At 45.4% G+C, this 26,842-nt stretch overlaps 2 protein-coding genes across 2 annotated transcripts in view; both read right to left on the bottom strand.

Moving 5' to 3' along the window:
- Positions 1 to 11,755, bottom strand: part of nu107 (Nuclear pore complex protein Nup107) — a 41,193-nt gene extending 29,438 nt beyond the window's left edge. Inside the window, 13 exon segments of the mRNA NM_001139833.1 lie at positions 281 to 371; positions 563 to 676; positions 1,793 to 1,871; positions 1,960 to 2,048; positions 4,664 to 4,735; positions 4,863 to 4,911; positions 6,451 to 6,578; positions 7,102 to 7,205; positions 7,427 to 7,562; positions 8,039 to 8,151; positions 8,390 to 8,482; positions 8,717 to 8,814; positions 11,550 to 11,755. Of these exon segments, the coding sequence (NP_001133305.1) occupies positions 281 to 371; positions 563 to 676; positions 1,793 to 1,871; positions 1,960 to 2,048; positions 4,664 to 4,735; positions 4,863 to 4,911; positions 6,451 to 6,578; positions 7,102 to 7,205; positions 7,427 to 7,562; positions 8,039 to 8,151; positions 8,390 to 8,482; positions 8,717 to 8,814; positions 11,550 to 11,557 (1,174 nt within the window). The 5' untranslated portion in view covers positions 11,558 to 11,755.
- Positions 11,756 to 18,371: 6,616 nt separating this feature from the next.
- LOC106593497 (ras-related protein Rap-1b) overlaps positions 18,372 to 26,842 on the bottom strand; it is a 128,778-nt gene continuing 120,307 nt past the window's right edge. The window contains exons 7-8 of the mRNA XM_082978020.1: positions 21,382 to 21,497; positions 18,372 to 19,967 (exon numbers count right to left, since the gene is read on the bottom strand). Of these exons, the coding sequence (XP_082834146.1) occupies positions 21,411 to 21,497 (87 nt within the window). The 3' untranslated portion in view covers positions 18,372 to 19,967; positions 21,382 to 21,410. The remainder of the gene's footprint in view (positions 19,968 to 21,381; positions 21,498 to 26,842) is intronic.

Below are 26,842 nucleotides of genomic sequence, written 5' to 3'. Positions count from 1 at the left end.
GGTCATTGGTAGTCTACCAAACTTGCTAACTGCCTGGTACTCAGCATTCTATCGGCAGGATTTATTAGACTTTTTAAAATGTAGATGTTCCAAAGGTCTGCATCAGTGTCTTGTAGGCTGTGTGTGGAAGCCAGGAGATGCTAAACGTGTTTATGTTAATTAACGGTCAATTACCGTGAGACCTGCAGCTATTTACATGACAATCACCGGCTGACCAAATGTCACGACGGCCACTCGGTGTTGTACATCTGTTGGTGAGAGTGTACGGTGGAGAACTGACCTCCGTTGATGTTGGGGTCGTGGTACAGCTTCCACCCCTCCAGAGTAGCAGCTCTCCATGCCTGGCCACAGCGCTTACACAGCCTCTGGGCCTGCACACAACCACACGTCACTAGAAACCAGTTCAGTATAACCCTCCCATCCACCAGGTGGCGCTGTACTGAGATCAGTCTCAAAACGCCACCCTATTAGCTATACACTGCACTACTTTTGACCAGAGGACTATGAGCCCTGGTCAACAGCAGTGCACTATACAGGGAACAAAACGGTGCCTGTTTCTCACCTCGTCAGTCATGCCCGCTCGGAGGAGGGTGAACAGGTACTTCAGCAGTCTGGCATCATCCTCTCTGTCCAGGTCTGCCAGAGGACGTCTCTGTCTGACGGGGGCGTCAGGGTCCTACAGACACACACACTTACTTTATGTTCTAAGTAAAACCATGTATTCCCTATCATGGCATAAGAGGAGAGCATGTAGGAGAGTGTGTGTGTGAGAGAGAGAGCTAGACTGTGAAGAGTAGGCCTAAAAGTCCCTCTTACCAGCTCAGTAACCAGGGGAACATTGTAGCCTGTGAAGAGTAGGCCTAAAAGTCCCTCTTACCAGCTCAGTAACCAGGGGAACATTGTAGCCTGTGAAGAGTAGGCCTAAAAGTCCCTCTTACCAGCTCAGTAACCAGGGGAACATTGTAGCCTGTGAAGAGTAGGCCTAAAAGTCCCTCTTACCAGCTCAGTAACCAGGGGAACAATGTAGCCTGTGAAGAGTAGGCCTAAAAGTCCCTCTTACCAGCTCAGTAACCAGGGGAACATTGTAGCCTGTGAAGAGTAGGCCTAAAAGTCCCTCTTACCAGCTCAGTAACCAGGGGAACATTGTAGCCTGTGAAGAGTAGGCCTAAAAGTCCCTCTTACCAGCTCAGTAACCAGGGGAACATTGTAGCCTGTGAAGAGTAGGCCTAAAAGTCCCTCTTACCAGCTCAGTAACCAGGGGAACATTGTAGCCTGTGAAGAGTAGGCCTAAAAGTCCCTCTTACCAGCTCAGTAACCAGGGGAACATAGTAGCCTGTGAAGAAGAGGCATAAAAGTCCCTCTTACCAGCTCAGTAACCAGGGGAACATTGTAGCCTGTGAAGAGTAGGCCTAAAAGTCCCTCTTACCAGCTCAGTAACCAGGGGAACATTGTAGCCTGTGAAGAAGAGGCATAAAAGTCCCTCTTACCAGCTCAGTAACCAGGGGAACATTGTAGCCTGTGAAGAGTAGGCCTAAAAGTCCCTCTTACCAGCTCAGTAACCAGGGGAACATTGTAGCCTGTGAAGAGTAGGCCTAAAAGTCCCTCTTACCAGCTCAGTAACCAGGGGAACATTGTAGCCTGTGAAGAGTAGGCCTAAAAGTCCCTCTTACCAGCTCAGTAACCAGGGGAACATTGTAGCCTGTGAAGAGTAGGCCTAAAAGTCCCTCTTACCAGCTCAGTAACCAGGGGAACATTGTAGCCTGTGAAGAGTAGGCCTAAAAGTCCCTCTTACCAGCTCAGTAACCAGGGGAACATTGAATCCTGTGCTGGATGTGTTTCTCCTCAGTTTCAGAACATGAAGGGTATTCTCCCTGAAAGTCAAACAGAATATTAGCCAAGGAACATGGTCTTCCTAACGACATACAAGTGCTTGTCTCTCAAATGACTCCAGCTACTTACCAGTAGACAGACTTGGCATAGTATTCAATGTTGTCAGAGAAGTCCCCGATTTCATCTTTGGCGATACTCTCTAACCAATCCACAACCAGCTAAGAGAGAGGAGGTGAAACGATTATGTAAAACTGTATGTCTCCATTACAACCATCCATCAGACTAAACAGGACTGTACCACTAGAGACAGACAGGGGATTACAACCATCCATCCATCAGACTAAACAGGACTGTACCACTAGAGACAGACAGGGGATTACAACCATCCATCCATCAGACTAAACAGGACTGTACCACTAGAGACAGACAGGGGATTACAACCATCCATCCATCAGACTAAACAGGACTGTACCACTAGAGACAGACAGGGGATTACAACCATCCATCCATCAGACTAAACAGGACTGTACCACTAGAGACAGACAGGGGATTACAACCATCCATCCATCCATCAGACTAAACAGGACTGTACCACTAGAGACAGACAGGGGATTACAACCATCCATCCATCAGACTAAACAGGACTGTACCACTAGAGACAGACAGGGGATTACAACCATCCATCCATCAGACTAAACAGGACTGTACCACTAGAGACAGACAGGGGATTACAACCATCCATCCATCAGACTAAACAGGACTGTACCACTAGAGACAGACAGGGGATTACATCCATCCATCCATCAGACTAAACAGGACTGTACCACTAGAGACAGACAGGGGATTACAACCATCCATCCATCCATCCGACTAAACAGGACTGTACCACTAGAGACAGACAGGGGATTACAACCATCCATCCATCAGACTAAACAGGACTGTACCACTAGAGATAGACAGGGGATTACAACCATCCATCCATCAGACTAAACAGGACTGTACCACTAGAGACAGACAGGGGATTACAACCATCCATCCATCAGACTAAACAGGACTGTACCACTAGAGACAGACAGGGGATTACAACCATCCATCCATCCATCCATCCATCCGACTAAACAGGACTGTACCACTAGAGACAGACAGGGGATTACAACCATCCATCCATCAGACTAAACAGGACTGTACCACTAGAGACAGACAGGGGATTACATCCATCCATCAGACTAAACAGGACTGTACCACTAGAGACAGACAGGGGATTACAACCATCCATCCATCCATCAGACTAACAGGACTGTACCACTAGAGATAGATAATAGGGGAGGTGGTGTGTGTGTGTTTGTTTTTGTGTATATACAGTAACAGTCAAAAGTTTGGACACCTACTCATTCAAGGGTTTTTCTTTATTTTTTACTCTTTTCTACATTGTAGAATAACAGTGAAGACATCAACACTATGAAATAACACATATGGAATCATGTAGTAACCAAAAAAAGTTTTCAACAAAACAGATTCTTCAAAGTAGCCACCCTTTGCCTTGATGACAGCTTTAAACACTCTTGGTATTCTCTCAACCAGCTCCATGAGGTAGTCACCTGGAATGCATTTCAATTAACAGGTGTGCCTTGTTAAAAGTTCATTTGTGGAATTTCTTTCCTTCTTAATGCATTTGAGCCAATCAGTTGTGTTGTGACAAGGTAGGGGTGGTATACAGAAGATAGCCCTATTTGGTAACAGACCAAGTCCATATTATGGCAAGAACAGCTCAAATAAGCAAAGAGAAACTACAGTCCCTCATTACTAAGACATGATGGTCAGTCAATCAGGAAAACTTCAAGAACTTGGAACGTTTCTTCATGTGCAGTCACAAAAACCATCAAGCGCTATGATGAAACTGGCTCTCATGAGGACCGCCACAGGAAAGGAAGACCCAGCGTTACCTCTGCTGCAGAGGATAAGTTCATTAGAGTTACCAGCCTCAGAAATTGCAGCCCAAATAAATGCTTCACAGAGTTCAAGTAACAGACACATCTCAACATTAACTGTTCAGAGGAGACTGTGTGAATCAGGCCTTCATGGTTGAATTGCTGCAAAGAAACCACTACTAAAGGACACCAATAAGAAGAAAGGACTTGCTTGGGCCAAGAACCACGAGCAATGGACATTAGACTGGTGGAAATCTGTCCTTTGGTCTGATGAATCCAAATTTGAGATTTTTGGTTCCAACTGCCGTGTCTTTGTGAGACGCAGAGTAGGTGAACGGATCTCCGCATGTGTGGTTCCCACCGTGAAGCATGGAGGAGGAGGTGTGATGGTGCTTTGCTGGTGACACTGATTTATTTAGAATTCAAGGCACACTTAACCAGCATGGCTGCCACAGCGTTCTGCAGTGATACACCATCCCATCTGGTTGCGCTTAGTGGGACTATCATTTGTTTTTCAACAGGACAATGACCCAACACACATCCAGGCTATTTGGCCAAGAAGGAAAGTGATGGAGTCCTGCATCAGATGACCTGGCCTCCACAATCACCCGACCTCAACCAACAAGTGCTCGGCATATGTGGGAACTCCTTCAAGACTGTTGGAAAGGCATTCCAGGTGATGCTGGTTGAGAGAATGCCAAGAGTGTGCAAAGCTGTCATCAAGGCAAAAGGTGGCTACTTTGAAGAATCTAAAATAGATTTTGATTTGTTTAACACTTTTTTTGGTTACTACATGATTCCATATGTGTTATTTCATAGTTTTGATGTCTTCACTATTATTCTACAATGTAGAACATGTTGACTGGTACTGTATGTGTGTGTGTGTGTGTGTGAGAGAGACTAACCTGACTCTGGCGTACTACAGCATCTCTCTGGAAGAGTTGTTCCATCACCACCTTCTCACTAACACCGGGAGCCTGAGGAGAGATGGTCACACACACAGGAGACAGGAAGCTTACTCCATTTCCTTCTCCGTCTCTCCATCACACAGCAAGAAACACCTGTAGTTCCCTAATGACATCATAGTTCTAGAGGTGTACTCACAGCCACATCCACCATGATGTCATCCTCCAGCTCTGACTGGATCCTGTCTCTGAGAGGGGGGGGGACACACACAATGATGTAACAAAGTCAAACCACGCGTCTCCATAGCAACACCATTCCTCTATGTAGTGATGAGGAAAATAAATGCAAAAATCGATAGTTACATGTGGGGATATTATGTTGGACGACATACCATATCGACATGTTTTTGTGCTAGTTGGCTGTACCTAAACTTTTCCTTCATAGCTTGTTCTCTTTCAGCATTAAAATGATTTTTTTCATGGCTCTAACTTGTCCCTCTGCAGCAGACATATGGTGAGCATATGTTTGGAACATCGAATCGCAATAAAATCCCAATACATATGGTATCGGCATGTAAGTATTGTAATATCGTTTTGTGAGTTCCCTGGTAGTTCACAGCCCTAATGTATATTAAAACATGTAAAAAACGAGAGAGAGAATGGAAGGCACGAACAGACAGATATGCGTGGAGAGAAAAATGGGGTTTCCCAGAAAGAGAGACAGGGAGCTAGAAAGAGGTAAAGAGAGAGAGAGACAGACCGCCAGACGGACACTAACCTGTATAGAGAAGAGGTAAAGAGAGAGAGAGAGAGAGGCAGGCAGACACAGACAGACACTAACCTGTATAGAGAAGAGGTAAAGAGAGAGAGAGGCAGACGGACCGCCAGACAGACACTAACCTGTATAGAGAAGAGGTAAAGAGAGAGAGAGATGCAGACAGACCGCCAGACAGACACTAACCTGTATAGAGAAGAGGTAAAGAGAGAGAGAGAGGCAGACAGACCGCCAGACAGACACTAACCTGTATAGAGAAGAGGTAAAGAGAGGCAGACAGACCGCCAGACAGACACTAACCTGTATAGAGAAGAGGTAAAGAGAGAGAGCCAGACCGCCAGACAGACACTAACCTGTATAGAGAAGAGGTAAAGAGAGAGAGCCAGACCGACAGACAGACACTAACCTGTATAGAGAAGAGGTAAAGAGAGAGAGCCAGACAGACAGACACTAACCTGTATAGAGAAGAGGTAAAGAGAGAGAGCCAGACAGACAGACAGACACTAACCTGTATAGAGAAGAGGTAAAGAGAGAGAGCCAGACAGACAGACAGACACTAACCTGTATAGAGAAGAGGTAAAGAGAGAGAGCCAGACAGACAGACAGACACTAACCTGTATAGAGAAGAGGTAAAGAGAGAGAGCCAGACAGACAGACAGACACTAACCTGTATAGAGAAGAGGTAAAGAGAGAGAGCCAGACAGACAGACACTAACCTGTATAGAGAAGAGGTAAAGAGAGAGAGCCAGACAGACAGACACTAACCTGTATAGAGAAGAGGTAAAGAGAGAGAGACAGACAGACAGACACTAACCTGTATAGAGAAGAGGTAAAGAGAGAGAGCCAGACAGACAGACACTAACCTGTATAGAGAAGAGGTAAAGAGAGAGAGAGCCAGACAGACAGACACTAACCTGTATAGAGAAGAGGTAAAGAGAGAGAGCCAGACAGACAGACACTAACCTGTATAGAGAAGAGGTAAAGAGAGAGAGACAGACAGACAGACACTAACCTGTATAGAGAAGTGATGAGGCGCCAGGTGACCATCTCCTGCTGTAAAAGCCATCTCATACCAGCAGTCTTAGAGGACTTCTGTTGTCCTGGTGCTGCCCTCGATACCAGCCTCTGGAGCATGCCCACCTGGTACACACAATACACCATTATGACTGTGTTCATAAGGGCAGCATAGCTATACATGCACCATTATCACTGGGTGTTCATAAGGGCAGCATAGCTATACATGCACCATTATCACTGGGTGTTCATAGGGCTGCATAGCTATACATGCACCATTATCACTGGGTGTTCATAAGGGCAGCATAGCTATACATGCACCATTATCACTGGGTGTTCATAGGGCTGCATAGCTATACAGGCACCATTATCACTGGGTGTTCATAAGGGCAGCACAGCTATACAGGCACCATGATCACTGGGTGTTCATAAGGGCAGCACAGAGCTCTGCATATAAACACACAATGACTCACTCACACACACACACACACAGAGGAGCAAACCTCCTGTTCCACAAACTCTTGCACACACACACGGGTTCTATAACACACACGGGTTCTATAACACACACGGGTTCTAAAAAAACACACACACTCACTAGCATACACACAGTAGGGGAAGTTGCGTCAGGTAAGTGAGAAAACGGTACCTTATCTTGACAGATGGCTTCATACTCCTCCAGCAGGTCAAAGACAGCAGTGGAGGAGTGTCTGAGATAGGACTGGAGGAACTCTGAGAACAGACTGACTGACGCTGCAGGACACCAGAGCAGCAGGAGAGAGAGAGGGAGGGGTCAAAGGTCAGTGTTGTATTCTATACATTTACAGAACAACACCTAGCCTCTGTACGACACTACCCTCTGTAACCTGTTTCCCTAAATCTGGACCATGAAGTCATTTATACGTGCTGATTTTCAGACCTGGCTGGAACACCAGGGAAATGGAACTGCTGGGGAGAAAATAAATCAATCTGACCAGCCTCTCCAGGATCCTCCTCCTTCAGCATTACAGAGGACATGTTGATGTCGTCAGTAAAGCTGGTGTCCCCCAGTCCCAGCCCGGACAGAGGAGACGGGTACAGGCTGTTCGTCCAGTCACTGTCATCCAGGTTCTGGAGCCCAGAGGGAGTCAAAAACACAGAAACAATCAGCGTGTGGATCGGCCTCAAAGTTGCATACTTGATTAAAAGGTAGTCAGTGAAATGATGTTTCGCACGAGCAGCACCGCAGATATTGCAATGAGCAAGATGCAACACTGACACAGTATCTGCACGGGTTCGCTTCACACTCTTACAACATGGTAGCTACATGACCAAAACGGTGAAGAAGTTAATCCTCACGCTCCAACGCGCTTCAGTTGTGGAAAATTGACCCACTATACTGTTTACTTTGTGCATCTACGTCATATCACTGAGTCTACCTTTAATAAGAGTCAACAGGTGATGAATGGTGATGCAGTGTGGTTTAATTAGCTATTCTATTGGCTAGGTTCTTCTGTCTCCGGATCCCCTCTTTGGAGACAGACAGAACCACACAGTGTCTGGCAGCAGACAAAACACCCAGTCAAGACTGGTATCCATCTCCTCACCATGCTCATACTGCCAAGGGGAGGTCGTGGTGTATGGATGAAACGAGGAGTCCTGCGCCCTGTCGCCAAGATGGCTGACACATCTGGGTTCCTAGCAGCAGTCTTCGGGGTGACTGTAGGGAGAGGAAGTAGGAATAACCACTAGAGTACAATCTGTTACAACAGTATAGCCTTGTCTCCGGTCATTCTGGGAGACACCAACGAGTGGACGGTGAGAGTCTGGGGTAACAAACCGGACATTATTTGATCTAGATGTCTTTATCGTGGTTGACAGTGGTTTTACCTTCAGCCAAACAATGCTCTCCTAGCAGAGCCAGAGGGCTGTGTTGGTAATGAAGAGGACAGACTTACAGGACTGTTTGAAGAGGGATCCAGGTGTGTGGCAGAGCAGGGAACGGGCAGGTGTGGTGGTACTACCTTGGTTGTCATCACGAGGAGAAAGGACTGGACAACAACGGTCAGGGAATATAACTGGATAGTTACTGTAACTAAAAGACACACCTTATGCAGTCATATAACAGCCCCATGAGACTTCTGTTAGCTACCTATTAGTCTGAACAACAGTGTGTGAGCAATGAGCATCAGTAATACAGGTATAATGGTATAACATAGACAAAGCACAATCCACAAAGACAACAGGTAGGTAGGTTTTCCATGTCAACAGCCCAATAAGGATACAGTTGAATTGAGCCTTCTTCTGAACTGAACTCTTTCGGCGTGCTGCTCTGGTCACTTCAGCATCCCGTACAATAGGCGACAGCAACTCATTCTGGTCCCTACACAGAGGAACCATGTTTGTTCAGATACTGTAAAGCAGGGTTTTGCTTCAGCCCTACACAGAGACACGTGGCCTGCTCCTGGCCCATGCTCATTGACCAGAGATAGTTTGACGGTAAACAAAGTGCTCAGAAGTCATTTATTTTGTATTTTGGAGAGACAGCTTGCGCCTACATACACAAGTTCACCAGCGTTCTAGTAATACCTTAACTTAGGTACGTGAACCCTGGCAGTAGTGGTGCCTGGAGAAATTTTGCTAATCATTTCCCCAAACGGCCTGCCCCACGAAAGGAAAGGCGCCCTGTGTGAAAAATTCTATGAGAAAAAGTGACATACTCTGAATGATCTAAAATGATAAATCCCATATTGGGATGAATTAGGCTGTCAGCTGAGTAAGAAAATTCACAGGTTTCAATTTTTTTCTGCACTCTTAAATTCCCATGTTTTCAATTGATTTTTTAATTTTATTTTAAAGGATGTTCTAAGTCCATAACAATGCTTAAATCACAACAGGAAACAACTTGAGGTCTGGGAGAAATCTAAGACATTTTGAGTGTAGTTTCCCTTTAATTCAAGTGTGCAGGCACCTAGCACTGTTTGATTAGCAGTGTTTCTGTAGCACAGGCACCTAGCACTGTTTGATTAGCAGTGTTTCTGTAGCACAGGCACCTAGCACTGTTTGGTTAGCAGTGTTTCTGTAGCACAGGCACCTAGCACTGTTTGATTAGCAGTGTTTCTGTAGCACAGGCACCTAGCACTGTTTGGTTAGCAGTGTTTCTGTAGCACAGGCACCTAGCACTGTTTGGTTAGCACTGTTTCTGTAGCACAGGCACCTAGCACTGTTTGGTTAGCACTGTTTCTGTAGCACAGGCACCTAGCACTGTTTGGTTAGCACTGTTTCTGTAGCACAGGCACCTAGCACTGTTTGGTTAGCACTGTTTCTGTAGCACAGGCACCTAGCACTGTTTGGTTAGCACTGTTTCTGTAGCACAGGCACCTAGCACTGTTTGGTTAGCACTGTTTCTGTAGCACAGGCACCTAGCACTGTTTGGTTAGCAGTGTTTCTGTAGCACAGGCACCTAGCACTGTTTGGTTAGCAGTGTTTCTGTAGCACAGGCACCTAGCACTGTTTGATTAGCAGTGTTTCTGTAGCACAGGCACCTAGCACTGTTTGATTAGCACTGTTTCTGTAGCACAGGCACCTAGCACTGTTTGATTAGCAGTGTTGCTGTAGCACAGGCACCTAGCACTGTTTGGTTAGCAGTGTTTCTGTAGCACAGGCACCTAGCACTGTTTGGTTAGCAGTGTTTCTGTAGCACAGGCACCTAGCACTGTTTGGTTAGCAGTGTTTCTGTAGCACAGGCACCTAGCACTGTTTGGTTAGCACTGTTTCTGTAGCACAGGCACCTAGCACTGTTTGGTTAGCAGTGTTTCTGTAGCACAGGCACCTAGCACTGTTTGGTTAGCAGTGTTGCTGTAGCACAGGCACCTAGCACTGTTTGGTTAGCAGTGTTGCTGTAGCACAGGCACCTAGCACTGTTTGGTTAGCAGTGTTTCTGTAGCACAGGCACCTAGCACTGTTTGGTTAGCAGTGTTTCTGTAGCACAGGCACCTAGCACTGTTTGGTTAGCAGTGTTTCTGTAGCACAGGCACCTAGTGCACATTGCTGCGCCTAAAATGTTAAGAAACAATATTTGATCAACATTTTAAGCTAAAAATTCTGGGCCCGGTTTCCCAAAAGCATCTTAAAGAGCGACTGCCTTTATAAAGCAACACATCCCTTTGAAAACAGCCCATGTGGCATCGATATGAATCAGAAACAGTTAGCTTACTCTAGTGTCAAAATGGACTACACAGTGTAAATAGGATCATTTTGGTCATAAAGTCAGTCTCGTCTAAGACAGAGTTTGAACTTTGTGTGTCACAACAGGTAAATGAAGTTTGGGTTTTGAGCCCACTAACATGGGGTTAACAGCTGTGGTGATTGCTCTGTCTGGCAGCTGACTTAGTTCACATAAAAGACAACACATTGCATTTTTTTTTTTTTTTACTTGAGAAATACTGCACCAAACATCTTAGATGTGAAATAGCACAACTAAAACTCCACTGGCAAACACGTCAACATGTATCTTAGATTCATTCTAACTTAGTCTTAAGATGCTCTTGGGAAACCGGTCCCAGATCTATTCCATCAGCCTTAAAGGATTTTACGTATAACTTTACCTCCACTACACTACTTTAATACGCATCATGGGGATTAAGAAAGTCATAAACGCAATGCGCACTGAAAAATAAGTGGGTGTCTGGCAGTCACTAAACTAAATCGGGGGGGGATCCTCTATGGGGGAAATGAATGGGAAGATGAATGGCGTTGAAGCAGCACATAGCGCCCTAGACCAGAACTAAAATTACGCTAGCTAGCTGTGATCCAGAATCAATATATTAAGTTAAACAAGTTACTGAACACTTCAAATTAACTAAAACGCCAGCAAACGTGAATTACTATAAAAGACCCATTAGCTAACTAGCTGGTGGTACAAACAAACCACTTACTAGACAGCTGCAAGACACGTTCAAACGACTTGTTAGCTAGCTAACTTAGCTATATATTATTATACCTGCCATTACAAATCTACAGACCGCGTAGTCATGTAGTACAATCACTAAACACTGTAACAATGTCACATACGTCCCTGTAATTCATCTTTTTCTATCAGCATAAAAAGCATTTTACCAGTCCATGACAGCAGGATATCAACTCCACAGCAAGATAATCCTGTTTGCTAGCTTCTACTTTTGGTTCCCGCTCGACAAGGAATTACAATCGAGCTCCAATACTGTTTAATACACCCCCATTAAATAGAGCCAATCTCCTATTATTTTGCGACGCAAAATCATTCGTAAAATCTAAATAAAGTAATTTTAAATGGGCAAATCAGTGTTTACTAGTCATTAAATCATATTTGAGATTATACTCGATTACTTTGGACTGATGACCAAAAAAAGCTGCTACCATAGAGATAGATAGAGAATTCATGTTTTTATATATGTGCCATTATAGCGTCTGTGAGCACACGGGCAGCGCCATTGAGGCCATTTCTATTTGAAGTAGTCAATTTTCTTATTCACGATTGTCTGATCCCTCCTGATGACCCAGTTAGACATGACTCCAACAGAGTCATCAGGAGGGACCAGACAATAAAGTTGGAAGTCTCACCCAGTTAACTACATTACAATGGTGGAAACCCTCAATAGAGCTACACACGCTAAAACAGTCTCTTGGCCATTACAGGTCTCTATTATTCTCTATGACTGCAGCGCGTCATCTACTCCACAGGCTGTGAAGGAAGAGTCGTCATGTTGCGCTCAGTAGCGGACCATTCCTACAGCGCCACCCTCGGGCAGCAACAGTTAAATGTCCGTATTCTTCTCTTTTTTTCCCTCATGAACTGGTTATTCTCTCGGCCTACACTTCTTTAAATGATCTCATTTACCAAGGCATTCTTTCTTGATATCATGGCAATGTATTAAACATGAACTTGTAGCACGTAAAATGATATAACATATAGCTATGAGTGTAGAATGTTTCACTTTGACACAATTTGTCTTAAAACATAAAACAAAAGTCCATGTATTTTCATTTTATTATTATTTTTTTTCATGTGGTCAGTAGCAGTCCATTTCAGACAGAGAGTGCAGGGCCATGTCAATGTTTCATCAAAGTCCATGTTATTTTCCTGCATGTTGAAGAACAGGAAGTCTATCTGTCCATAGAGTTTCCTGGAGGCCCAGAATAGCACCGTTGTGTTGTGTGGTTATATCATTCAGGCTTTCCAAGGATGCTACGTGTTTCTGAGACAAACTCTCAGACATGCTGAGTTGTCACACCCTGCGAGAGGCTGGAGAAGTCCATAGATTGAGTCCCAAATGGCACCCTATTCCATATATAGTGAACTACTTTGACCAGAGCCTGGACGCACCCTATTCCCTATATAGTGAACTATTTTTAACCAGAAACCTATGGAACCTGGTCAAAAGTAGTGCACTATATAGGGAATAGGGTGCCAGGGCCCATAGTGTTCTGGTCAAAAGTAGTGCACTATATAGGGAACAGGGTGCCATTTTAATACACACCCATGGCGTTTCCAGCACAGAAAGGACAATACTGACAGTATAGAAGAAGTTCAATAACTGTTGAGGAACAACAGAAGGACAGTTGTAAAAACTGTTTATTAAAAAGGTATGTGTCGTGGAACAGACTCAAGGGAGAATATTTATCCCAGTAACACATTGTGTTTATGTAGGCTGTTATTGTAAATAAGAATTTGTTCTTAACTGACTTGTCTAGATAAAGGCAATATATATATATATATATATATATATATATATATATGTATGTGTGTGTGTGTTCATCTGATAAAAGACCACTCCCTCTCCTAAGGGACCAGACTGTTATTTGCTCATTGCATGTTACAGTCTGCTATGAACCTAAACTGTATGGAGTTACCTCACTCTGGGCAAGTCACTTCAGGCCAGCGAGTTCCTCATCATTTTAACTATAGTACGCTTCCTTAGCCCGACTTACTTTATTCCCAACCCCAAGGAGTCCAATCATTGGCCTGAATGACTCCATTTCTCTGATCTGACAGCTGCTTCCACCTATCCCTGACAGGCATATCAGTTACACTAGGCTTAGCTGTAGATTCTGCAGCAGAGGCCCAGAGCAGCTGATGAGTTCATTTGCTACTGGCTTATTGTATGTACACTAGAGAGATAGAGATTACACTAGACATGACTAGTGTATCTCTACACTGTCCCCCCCCCCCCCCCCCAGTCTCCATAGACATTCATAAAGACCCATCCCGCTGAATAGCAGCCCTACAGGAAGTAATGCGATGACAGGACCAGAGGGCCTCAGATCCTCAAATCAACATGTCATCCACAGGATTAAAGAAGAAATTGAATTATTCCAGAGTCGAGATCAGCAAGCATATTTTCAATAGATCATGTGCTCTGTGTTTCTATACACAAAGAGATGTAGGATATGTAATGTATGGAGTCTAACAGTCCAGCAGGCAGCTCTGCTCTAGCCACAGTCTGATAATGACTTTTCCCCTGACGGAGAGAGATATGGAGAGAGAGAGAGAGAGAGGAGAGAGAGATATGGAGAGAGAGAGAGAGAGAGAGAGAGAGATATGGAGAGAGAGAGAGATATGGAGAGAGAGAGAGAGATGGAGATAGAGAGAGAGAGAGAGGAGATATGGAGAGAGAGATATGGAGAGAGAGATATGGAGAGAGAGATATGGAGAGAGAGATATGGAGAGAGAGATATGGAGAGGGGGAGAGAGAGAGAAAGAAAAAGAGTGAAGGAGAGAGATCGTGATAGGGAGAGAGAGAGTGAGAGCATGAGAGAAAGAGAGTGGGAGAGAGAGCAATAGAGAGGGAGGGGAGAGAGAGAGCGAGAGAAAGAGAGTGGGCGAGAGAATGAGGGAGAGAGATAGGGAAGGAGAGTGATAGGGAGAGAGAGGTACATGAAACAGAATATCTGCCAATGGAGTGATAGATGACTTCTATATGAACCCTGGTCTGGGCTGCTCTGCTGTGATCTTGTATTTAACAAGCCATCTGACTTCCTGGAGTACGGTACCTAGTGTGACTGGTGGTGCTGCTAACTATGCTGTCTTTCAACTGCTTACTGAAAGATTTACATTACAGAGTAGGAACATTTCTGAAACTTTCCTTCACGTCTTCCTTCTATTCGTGTATGTCTGTGTATCTGACTATCTCACCCTCCTCTACCTCAAAGCTACTGAGGAATAAAGACCAAAGCAGTACTATTACAGCAGGGGTGTCCAACTCATTCCATGGAGGGCCTAATGTCTGCTGGTTTGGGGTTTCCTTTCAATTATGACCCAGACAACCAGGTGAGAGTTCCTCACTGAGACCTAGACAACCAGGTGAGAGTTCCTTACTAAGACCCAGACAACCAGGTGAGAGTTCCTCACTAAGACCTAGACAACCAGGTGAGAGTTCCTCACTGAGACCTAGACAACCAGGTGAGAGTTCCTCACTGAGACCTAGACAACCAGGTGAGAGTTCCTCACTAAGACCCAGACAACCAGGTGAGAGTTCCTCACTGAGACCTAGACAACCAGGTGAGAGTTCCTCACTGAGACCTAGACAACCAGGTGAGAGTTCCTCACTGAGACCTAGACAACCAGGTGAGAGTTCCTTACTAAGACCTAGACAACCAGGTGAGGGTTCCTTACTAAGACCCAGACAACCAGGTGAGAGTTCCTCACTAAGACCTAGACAACCAGGTGAGAGTTCCTCACTGAGACCTAGACAACCAGGTGAGAGTTCCTCACTAAGACCTAGACAACCAGGTGAGAGTTCCTCACTAAGACCTAGACAACCAGGTGAGAGTTCCTCACTAAGACCCAGACAACCAGGTGAGAGTTCCTCACTAAGACCCAGACAACCAGGTGAGAGTTCCTCACTGAGACCTAGACAACCAGGTGAGGGTTCCTTACTAAGACCTAGACAACCAGGTGAGAGTTCCTCACTGAGACCTAGACAACCAGGTGAGAGTTCCTCACTGAGACCTAGACAACCAGGTGAGAGTTCCTCACTAAGACCCAGACAACCAGGTGAGAGTTCCTTACTAAGACCTAGACAACCAGGTGAGAGTTCCTCACTAAGACCTAGACAACCAGGTGAGAGTTCCTCACTGAGACCTAGACAACCAGGTGAGAGTTCCTTACTAAGACCTAGACAACCAGGTGAGGGTTCCTTACTAAGACCCAGACAACCAGGTGAGAGTTCCTCACTAAGACCTAGACAACCAGGTGAGAGTTCCTCACTGAGACCTAGACAACCAGGTGAGAGTTCCTCACAAGACCTAGACAACCAGGTGAGAGTTCCTCACTAAGACCTAGACAACCAGGTGAGAGTTCCTCACTAAGACCTAGACAACCAGGTGAGAGTTCCTCACTAAGACCCCAGACAACCAGGTGAGAGTTCCTCACTGAGACCTAGACAACCAGGTGAGGGTTCCTTACTAAGACCCAGACAACCAGGTGAGAGTTCCTCACTGAGACCTAGACAACCAGGTGAGAGTTCCTCACTAAGACCTAGACAACCAGGTGAGAGTTCCTCACTAAGACCTAGACAACCAGGTGAGAGTTCCTCACTGAGACCTAGACAACCAGGTGAGCAGTTCCGAACTAATCAGTGACCTTCTTTTGTCAATCAAGTAGGAGCGAAAACCCACAGACACTCTGCCCTCCGTGGAATGAGTTTGAGACATGTGCATCACAAGATGGGGAGGTGGTTAAACCACAGAGATAAAACAATCTGTATGGCTAAACCACAGAGATAAAACAATCTGTATGGCTAAACCACAGAGATAAAACAATCTGTATGGCTAAACCACAGAGATAAAACAATCTGTATGGCTAAACCACAGAGATAAAACAATCTGTATGGTTAAACCACAGAGATAAAACAATCTGTATGGTTAAACCACAGAGATAAAACAATCTGTATGGTTAAACCACAGAGATAAAACAATCTGTATGGTTAAACCACAGAGATAAAACAATCTGTATGGTTAAACCACAGAGATAAAACAATCTGTATGGCTAAACCACAGAGATAAAACAATCTGTATGGTTAAACCACAGAGATAAAACAATCTGTATGGTTAAACCACAGAGATAAAACAATCTGTATGGTTAAACCACAGAGATAAAACAATCTGTATGGCTAAACCACAGAGATAAAACAATCTGTATGGTTAAACCACAGAGATAAAACAATCTGTATGGCTAAACCACAGAGATAAAACAATCTGTATGGCTAAACCACAGAGATAAAACAATCTGTATGGCTAAACCACAGAGATAAATCAATCTGTATGGTTAAACCACAGAGATAAAACAATCTGTATGGTTAAACCACAGAGATAAAACAATCTGTATGGCTAAAACAACAACAACAACACAGAACATTCCGGCGGCGGGCCGGCGTCATGGCAACGCCCTTGCATGGCAATCCAATTTATTGAACTACAGATGCTGGGTTATACAAAATACACCACTTCAATTAAGGCTTTTAGTTTACATTTGGCCACCCCTCTTTTCCCTCCCCACCCCTCCCCTTGCCCATCCCATAATAGGCAGATGACGTTGCATTTCCAATACTGTGGCTCTGTAAGGGGGACATGGTACACATGGTCTATCCACCAGGACTGATGCTGTTGGTTAGCATCACAGCAACACAAAGCAACAAAGGCATTCTCTTACAAGAGGTCAACAGAGGTCACGCAACTCACAACAAACGTGCAACTTTAACCCCCCCCTCCCCTCCCCTCCCTGCGTCTCAAATGGCAACCTAAGCCCATAGGGCTGTGGTCAAAAGTAGTGCACTATGTAGGGAATAGGGTGCCATTGGGGACGCACACCCCGTCTCATCCAAGTTCTGCCTGTTCCTCCTCCTCCTCCTCATCATCTCTACATTGCTGTGGTTCTTATTGTATTTCAGTCTTATTCCCTGCTGCTTCAAACACATTAGTTTGTCCCCCCTCCCCCCACATTCACTATAGAACAGATAACCCCACACGGTTACTCTTCATCACTATCATCATCATCACCATCATCATCATCCGACAGACTGACAGGAAACAGGTCAAACCAAGTATTACACAGGTGAAATAGTCACTAACAGGCAAGTTTCTTTACTGACAGGATCCAATATTTGGTTTTCATATCCTCAGCTGACAACAGATGCATTAGCAAGGGGACAGGGGAGGGGCTGGGGAAGAGGGGAGGGGCAAGGGCTTGGGGAGAGGGGCTAGGGGAGAGGGGAGGGGCTAGGGGAGAGGAGTGAGATGGGGAAAGAGACTAGAGGACAGGGGGAGATAGGGGAGAGGGGCTAGGGGAGGGGCTGGGGAAGAGGGGAGAGGGGCTAGGGGGAGAGGGGCTAGGGGAGAGGAGTGAGATGGGGAAAGAGACTAGAGGACAGGGGGAGATAGGGGAGAGGGGCTAGGGGAGGGGCTGGGGAAGAGGGGGAGAGGGGCTAGGGGAGAGGAGTGAGATGGGGAAAGAGACTAGAGGACAGGGGAGATAGGGGAGAGGGGCTAGGGGAGGGGCTGGGGAAGAGGGGAGAGGCAAGGGCTGGGGAAGAGGGGAGAGGGCTGGGGAAGAGGAGTGAGATGGGGAAAGAGACTAGGGGAGAGGGGTGAGATAGGGGAGAGGGGCTAGGGGACGGGGCTGGGGATAGGGGAGAGGGGCTAGGGGAGGGGCTGGGGAAGAGGGGAGAGAAGGGCTAGGGGAGAGGGGAGGGGCTGGGGAAGAGGGGAGAGGGCTAGGGGAGAGGAGTGAGATGGGGAAAGAGACTAGAGGACAGGGGGAGATAGGGGAGAGGGGCTAGGGGAGGGGCTGGGGAAGAGGGGAGAGGGCTAGGGGAGAGGGGCTAGGGGAGAGGAGTGAGATGGGGAAAGAGACTAGAGGACAGGGGAGATAGGGGAGAGGGGCTAGGGGAGAGGAGTGAGATGGGGGAAAGAGACTAGAGGACAGGGGGAGATAGGGGAGAGGGGCTGTGGGAGAAGGGGAGAGAGGCTGGTTTAGAAAAGGAGAGGGAGTACAGTGGGAATCTACAGCAGCGTTTCCCAAACTCGGTCCTGGGGCCCTCCCTGGGTGCATGTTTTGGTTTTTGCCCTAGCACTACACAGATTATTTGAGTAATCATCAAGCTTGATTATTTGAATCAGCTGTGCAGTGCCAAAAGGTGCCCCCCTTGGGGTCCCCAGGACCCAGTTTGAGAAACGCTGCTCTACAACAGAAGTGTGGAGAATAACATCACCAATGACAAAAAAAAAATCTATACTTCCTGTTGTAGATCGCAGATTCTGTAAGAGGGGATTGGCTAACTGGACAAACCAAACCAATGAGAGACGGCCTTGGAAGGATGAAGAATAAAAAACATGATGAGGATCGCCCAGTCACGTCGGCCACTGGTGTCTCAGAAGTTGGGTAGCTTGTTAAAATGTCAAGTCCCTCTTTGACCACAACCCCAATTGAAAAACCCCACTGTACAAACATCTTTGTAAACAACACAAGGGCTGCCTCCAAAATGGCACCCTAATTCCCTATATAGTGTACTACTTTTGACCAGGGCCCATAGGGAAACCAATAGGGAAACCCATTGTGCTCTGGTCAAATGTAGTACACTTGGGTGCCATTTCAGACGCACACAAGGAAACCCAGGCATGACATAGAAGGATGATTGGATCATAGTTGGATTCTCCAGAAAGAAAGATGATTGGATCATAGTTGGATTCTCCAGAAAGAAAAAAACCTATTTGAAGGCAACATCATCAGGCTAAAAGACAATTTCATAGTTACTGAAAAAACATGATACTTTTTTTCTTTTTACACATATAATAATCACTGTTGTATCCACAGGTTTACTCCTCAAATAAAAGTCATATCAATAGCTGTCGCAGTATAGCATCTCTCAGTGGAGACCAAACTAGTCATTTTAAAAGAAATAAAAAGACAGAAAAATTATGTTGAATGATCGAAGGAAAATCAAAAGGTACAAATAAAATGTTAGAAAAGAAACCACAGGAGCAAGTTAGCTGTATGAACCGGACTATATAGGTGCTCTTTGGGACTCTCTCTCTTTTCTCTGGCTAATATAGAGGCGCTTATAAATACCACATCATTGTAGCTACTCACCATGGCAACGTGCACATTCTGGTTAGACATCCGTTTCTACGGCTACTGTCTCCGTTAGCAATAACACTGTGTGTAGGGATCCGGATTTTTATTTTGATTCATATTGACTGATTTACCTATTTTATTTATTAAATTTACTTTATTTTATGAACTGAATTTTTTCATTTCAGTTGCATACAGTTAGAATATCTATATTTCTAAGTAGAACTCTTGTTCTCGTGACACTGGAGAGAGATAATGGTTCATCTGTGTGTAAAAAGTGATGTATTGTAGCTTTGAATCCGTTGGTGGGTTTGTTTGTTTGTTGTTGTTGTTAAAGGGGCTTCACCACACAGGAAAGTCCATTCCATCTTAGGTTTTAGTAACGTCGGAATGCTGGCACTGCTGAGAGAGACAGCAGCAAATCAGACCTGAGAGAGAGGGAGAGAGAGAAGGTGGGTAGAAAGAGAGAGAGAGAGAGAGAGAGAGAGAGAGAGAGAGAGAGAAGAGAGAGAGAGAGAGAGAGAGAGAGAAGGTGGGTAGAAAGAGAGAGAGAGAGAGAGAGAGAGAAGGTGGGTAGATGGAGAGAGAGAGGAGAAGAGAGAGAGGAGAGAAAGAGAGAGGAGAGAAAGAGAGAGGAGGAGAGAGAGAAAGAGAGAAGAGAGCGAGAGAGAAGAGAGGAGGAGAGAGAATGAGAAAGAGGATAAGAGAGAGAGGGAGAGAGAGAGAGAGAGGATAAGAGAGTGGGAGAGGGAGAGGGAGAGAGAGGAGGAGAGAAAGGAGAAGAGAGAGAGAGAGGAGGAGAAGAGAGAGGAGAAGAGAGAGAGGAGGAGAGAAAGGAGAAGAGAGAGAGAGAGGAGGAGAAGAGAGAGGAGAAGAGAGAGGAGAAGAGAGAGGAGAAGAGAGAGGAGAAGAGAGAGAGAGAGAGAGAGAAGAGAGAGGAGAAGAGAGAGAGAGAGAGAAGAGAGAGGAGAAGAGAGAGGAGAAGAGAGAAGAGAGAGAGAGAAGAGAGAGGAGAAGAGAGAGGAGAAGAGAGAGGAGAAGAGAGAGGAGAAGAGAGAGAGAGAGAGAGAGAGAGAGAGGAGAGAGGAGAAGAGAGAGAGGAGGAGAGAAAGGAGAAGAGAGAGAGAAGAGAGAGGAGAAGAGAGAGGAGAAGAGAGAGAGGAGGAGAGAAAGGAGAAGAGAGAGAGAGAGAGAGAGAAGAGAGAGGAGAAGAGAGAGAGGAGGAGAGAAAGGAGAAGAGAGAGAGGAGGAGAGAAAGGAGAAGAGAGAGGAGAAGAGAGAGGAGAAGAGAGAGGAGAACAGAGAGGAGAAGAGAGAGAGAGAGAGAGAGAGAGAGAGAGGAGAGAGAGGAGAGAGAGAGAGAGAGAGAGAGAAGAGAGAGGAGAAGAGAGAGGAGAGAGAGAGAGAGAGAGAGAGAGGAGAAGAGAGAGAGAGAGAGAGAGAAGAGAGAGGAGAAGAGAGAGGAGAAGAGAGAGAGAGAGAAGAGAGAGAAGAGAGAGGAGAAGAGAGAGGAGAAGAGAGAGAGGAGGAGAGAGAGGAGAAGAGAGAGAGAGAGAGAGAGAGAGAAGAGAGAGAGGAGGAGAGAAAGGAGAAGAGAGAGAGAGAGAGAGAGAGAGAAGAGAGAGGAGAAGAGAGAGAGGAGGAGAGAAAGGAGAAGAGAGAGAGAGGTATAGAGACATTAATGACACTTCTAACTGCACCATATGATGTCTCTTAATATGAAAGGGAGAAGTTCTTGCTCAAGATATTCCTCAGGTTTAAGACAAGGAGGCCGCAGCCAAATGCCTACAACTGTCTTTTCAATTAGGCAGTGGCATTCTGACTCCTACAAGTGCTTTTCACCTGGCTCAGTGCGACAGAGCAGCTGTGTATTAGAGGAGCTGACAGTTGGACTTTTTGCGTGTCTTCCCAGGTACTGGGGTTTTCCTGTTGATCTGCCTGACCAGGTCATAGAAGATCTGAAACACAGAGAGACACAACAATAGTTAGATACAAGTTAGCCATGGGTATCGTGTTAAGAAACGGCGGCTAGCCATGGGTATCGTGTTAAGAAACAGTGGCTAGCCATGGGTATCGTGTTAAGAAACAGTGGCTAGCCATGGGTATCGTGTTAAGAAACGGCGGCTAGCCATGGGTATCGTGTTAAGAAACGGCGGCTAGCCATGGGTATCGTGTTAAGAAACAGTGGCTAGCCATGGGTATCGTGTTAAGAAACGGTGGCTAGCCATGGGTATCGTGTTAAGAAACAGTGGCTAGCCATGGGTATCGTGTTAAGAAACAGTGGCTAGCCATGGGTATCGTGTTAAGAAACAGTGGCTAGCCATGGGTATCGTGTTAAGAAACAGTGGCTAGCCATGGGTATCGTGTTAAGAAACAGTGGCTAGCCATGGGTATCGTGTTAAGAAACAGTGGCTAGCCATGGGTATCGTGTTAAGAAACGGTGGCTAGCCATGGGTATCGTGTTAAGAAACGGCGGCTAGCCATGGGTATCGTGTTAAGAAACGGCGGCTAGCCATGGGTATCGTGTTAAGAAACGGCGGCTAGCCATGGGTATTGTGTTAAGAAACAGTGGCTAGCCATGGGTATCATGTTAAGAAACAGTGGCTAGCCATGGGTATCATGTTAAGAAACAGTGGCTAGCCATGGGTATCGTGTTAAGAAACAGTGGCTAGCCATGGGTATCGTGTTAAGAAACGGTGGCTAGCCATGGGTATCGTGTTAAGAAACAACGGCTAGCCATGGGTATCGTGTTAAGAAACAGTCACAGGTGTCTTGGTTTCAAAAAGCAAGACCATGAGAGAATACATGTAAATAGCAGAGCGTGCCATTGGACTAGATCGATTCACACACTGTCAGATAGATGGTTTTAGAGAGTCAGTCAGGGCGTTTTAGTCAGGCCCAAGGCTCAGACCAGATCTCAGTGGACAGCGTGAGTGATGTCATCCACATCCCAACCAGACAAGATGACACCTCAGGCCACAATATTTACTAGACAGACAAATCACGTCTCAATCTGTGAGAACTCACCCAAGGGTTTATTTATGGATAATGATAGATAATGACTCCTTCAGGGCAATTGTATGTACAGTACCAGTCAGAAGTTTGGACACACCTACTCATTCAAGGGTTTTTCTTTATTTTTAAGAATGAAGTATCTTAGACAAGAATGAAGTATTTTAGACTATGTGAAGTATCTTTGACAATAGTGTATTTATAGTATCACAAACTGGTCAGAATGAATGAATGGTCTGATTATTTTATTTCACCAGACAAAGCTGTATGACTAGGGGTAACAGACAAAGCTGTATGACTAGGGGTAACATACAAAGCTGTATGACTAGGGGTAACAGACAAAGCTGTATGACTAGGGGTAACAGACAAAGCTGTATGACTAGGGGTAACAGACAAAGCTGTATGACTAGGGGTAACAGACAAAGCTGTATGCCTAGGGGTAACAGACAAAGCTGTATGACTAGGGGTAACAGACAAAGCTGTATGACTAGGGGTAACAGACAAAGCTGTATGCCTAGGGGTAACAGACAAAGCTGTATGACTAGGGGTAACAGACAAAGCTGTATGACTAGGGGTAACATACAAAGCTGTATGCCTAGGGGTAACAGACAAAGCTGTATGACTAGGGGTAACATACAAAGCTGTATAACTAGGGGTAACAGACAAAGCTGTATGACTAGGGGTAACAGACAAAGCTGTATGACTAGAGGTAACAGACAAAGCTGTATGACTAGGGGTAACAGACAAAGCTGTATGACTAGGGGTAACAGACAAAGCTGTATAACTAGGGGTAACATACAAAGCTGTATGACTAGGGGTAACAGACAAAGCTGTATGACTAGGGGTAACATACAAAGCTGTATGACTAGGGGTAACAGACAAAGCTGTATGACTAGGGGTAACAGACAAAGCTGTATGACTAGGGGTAACATACAAAGCTGTATGACTAGGGGTAACAGACAAAGCTGTATGACTAGGGGTAACATACAAAGCTGTATGACTAGAGGTAACAGACAAAGCTGTATGACTAGGGGTAACAGACAAAGCTGTATGACTAGGGGTAACATACAAAGCTGTATGACTAGGGGTAACAGACAAAGCTGTATGACTAGGGGTAACAGACAAAGCTGTATGACTAGGGGTAACAGACAAAGCTGTATAACTAGGGGTAACAGACAAAGCTGTATGACTAGGGGTAACAGACAAAGCTGTATGACTAGGGGTAACAGACAAAGCTGTATGACTAGGGGTAACAGACAAAGCTGTATGACTAGGGGTAACAGACAAAGCTGTATGACTAGGGGTAACAGACAAAGCTGTATGACTAGGGGTAACAGACAAAGCTGTATGACTAGGGGTAACATACAAAGCTGTATGACTAGGGGTAACATACAAAGCTGTATGACTAGGGGTAACATACAAAGCTGTATGACTAGGGGTAACAGACAAAGCTGTATGACTAGGGGTAACAGACAAAGCTGTATGACTAGGGGTAATTGTAGTTGTCTCTGTCTACTCCCAGAGTGTTACATAACTCACATACACACACCACATCACATCCATTTGGAGCAGACAGCCTCCTGTCCTGAATCTGCACTCTTTGGACATAAAACAAACCCCTTGGACATAATCAATGGTTACAGCTCGAGCCAATTGCATAATTATAGTGATTAAACCAATATCAATCAGGTGTGAGAGAGAGAGAGAGAGAGAGGAGAGAGAGAGAGAGAGAGAGAGAGAGAGAGAGAGAGAGAGAGAGAGAGAGATCATGCCAAGAGACAAGGATACATCTTAGGCTGGTATTACCCATAAAGCCCATTTCCTGTTGACAATGACATCTCTCTAATGGAGCCAGCTCGTTGTCAATGACACTGGTTGTGGATCAACCAAAGACCTACAGTCTCTATTAGAAGTGAGTCATCTCCATTAGAATGGGGTCCTCTCCATTAGAATGGGGTCCTCTCCATTAGAAGTGAGTCCTCTCCATTAGAATGGGGTCCTCTCCATTAGAAGTGAGTCCTCTCCATTAGAATGGGGTCCTCTCCATTAGAATGGGGTCCTCTCCATTAGAAGTGAGTCCTCTCCATTAGAATGGGGTCCTCTCCATTAGAATGGGGTCCTCTCCATTAGAAGTGAGTCCTCTCCATTAGAATGGGGTCCTCTCCATTAGAAGTGAGTCCTCTCCATTAGAATGGGGTCCTCTCCATTAGAATGGGGTCCTCTCCATTAGAAGTGAGTCCTCTCCATTAGAATGGGGTCCTCTCCATTAGAATGGGGTCCTCCCCATTAGAATGGAGTCCTCTCCATTAGAATGGGTCATATCTATTAGAATGGATAATCTCTATCACCACCTAAACCAAGAGCATTGCTCAGACCAGCTAGAGACTGAAGCTTAATGGGATAACCGGTTAATAGTAGTGTAACTCCCCAGGGGTCAGGAGTCAACCCACATTAAACCTGGTTTATAGTGGTATAACGGGTCAGGGGTCAACCCACATTAAACCCCACTGACTGACCTCACAGCTACTGTAGCCCATCACAGTGGTGAATGAGTGAATAAATGAATAAGGCGTGGCGCAGGAAAGTGCTGCCTGGGCTAGTGGACTCTTGACTCAGAGCAAAACAGGGTTTGGCCTTTGTTGATGCTGAGACATGAAGCCCAATGTCATCTCCTCATTATCTAAGCCCAACGGCATCTCTTCATCATCCAACTATATACGCACTATACAGTCGTGGCCAAAAGTTTTGAGAATGACACAAATATACATTTTCACAAAGTCTGCTGCCTCAGTTTGTATGATGGCAATTTACATATCCTCCAGAATGTTATGAAGAGTGATCAGATGAATGCAATTAATTGGAAAGTCCCTCTTTGCCATGCAAATGAACTGAATCCCAAACAAACATTTCCACTGCATTTCAGCCCTGCCACAAAAGGACCAGCTGAAATCATGTCAGTGATTCTCTCGTTAACATAGGTGCGAGTGTTGATGAGGACAAGGCTGGAGATCACTCTGTCATGCTGATTGAGTTCGAATAACAGATTGGAAGCTTCAAAAGGAGGGTGGTGCTTGGAATCATTGTTCTTCCTCGGTCAAGCATGGTTACCTGGAAACACGCGCCGTCATCATTGCTTTGCACAAAAAGGCTTCACAGGCAAGGATATTGCTTCCAGTAAGATTGCACCTAAATCAACCATTTATCAGATCATCAACAACTTCAGGGAGAGCGGTTCAATTGTTGTGAAGAAGGCTTCAGGGCACCCAAGAAAGTCCAGCAAGCGCCAGGACCTTCTCCTAAAGTTGATTCAGCTGCGGGATCGTGGCACCACCAGTACAGAGCTTGCTCAGGAATGGCAGCAGGCAGGTGTGAGTGCATCTGCACGCACAGTGAGGCAAAGACTTTTGGAGAATGGCCTGGTGTCAAGAAGGGCAGCAAAGAAGCCACTTCTCTCCAGGAAAAACATCAGGGACAGACTGATATTGACAGACTGATATTCTGCAAAAGGTACAGGGATTGGACTGGGGTAAAAGTCATTTTCTCTGATGAATCTCCTTTCCGATTGTTTGGGGCATCCGGGAAAAAAAAGCTTGTCCGGAGAAGACAAGGTGAGCGCTACCATCAGTCCCATGTCATGCCAACAGGAAGCATCCTGAGACCATTCATGTGTGGGGTTGCTTCACAGCCAAGGGAATGCGCTCACTCACAATTTTGCCTAAGAACACAGCCATGAATAAAGAATGGTACCAACACATCCTCCGAGAGCAACTTCTCCCAACCATCCAGGAATAGTTTGGTAACGAACAATGCCTTTTCCAGCATGATGGAACATCTTGCCATAAGGAAAAAGTGATAACTAAGTGGCTCGGGAAACAAAACATTGATATTTTGGGTCCATGGCCAGGAAACTCCCCAGACCTTAATCCCATTGAGAACTTGTGGTCAATCCTCAAGAGGCGGGTGGACAAACAAAAACCCACAAATTCTGACAAACTCCAAGCATTGATTATGCAAGAATGGGCTGCCATCAGTCAGGATGTGGCCCAGAAGTTAATTGACAGCATGCCAGGGCGGATTGCAGAGGACTTGAAAGAGAAGGGTGAACACTGCAAATATTGACTCTGCATCAACTTCATGTAATTGTCAATAAAGTCAATGACACTTATGAAATGCTTGTAATTATACTTCAGTATTCCATAGTAACATCTGACAAAGATATCTAAATACACTAAGCAGCAAACTTTGTGGAAATTAATATTTGTGTCATTCTCAAAACTTTTGGCCACAACTG

The sequence above is a fragment of the Salmo salar genome, chromosome 07 (genome assembly GCF_965601325.2).
Source record: "Salmo salar chromosome 07, fSalSal1, whole genome shotgun sequence".
NCBI lineage: Eukaryota > Metazoa > Chordata > Actinopteri > Salmoniformes > Salmonidae > Salmo > Salmo salar.
This window is presented reverse-complemented; position numbering and strand designations above follow the sequence as displayed.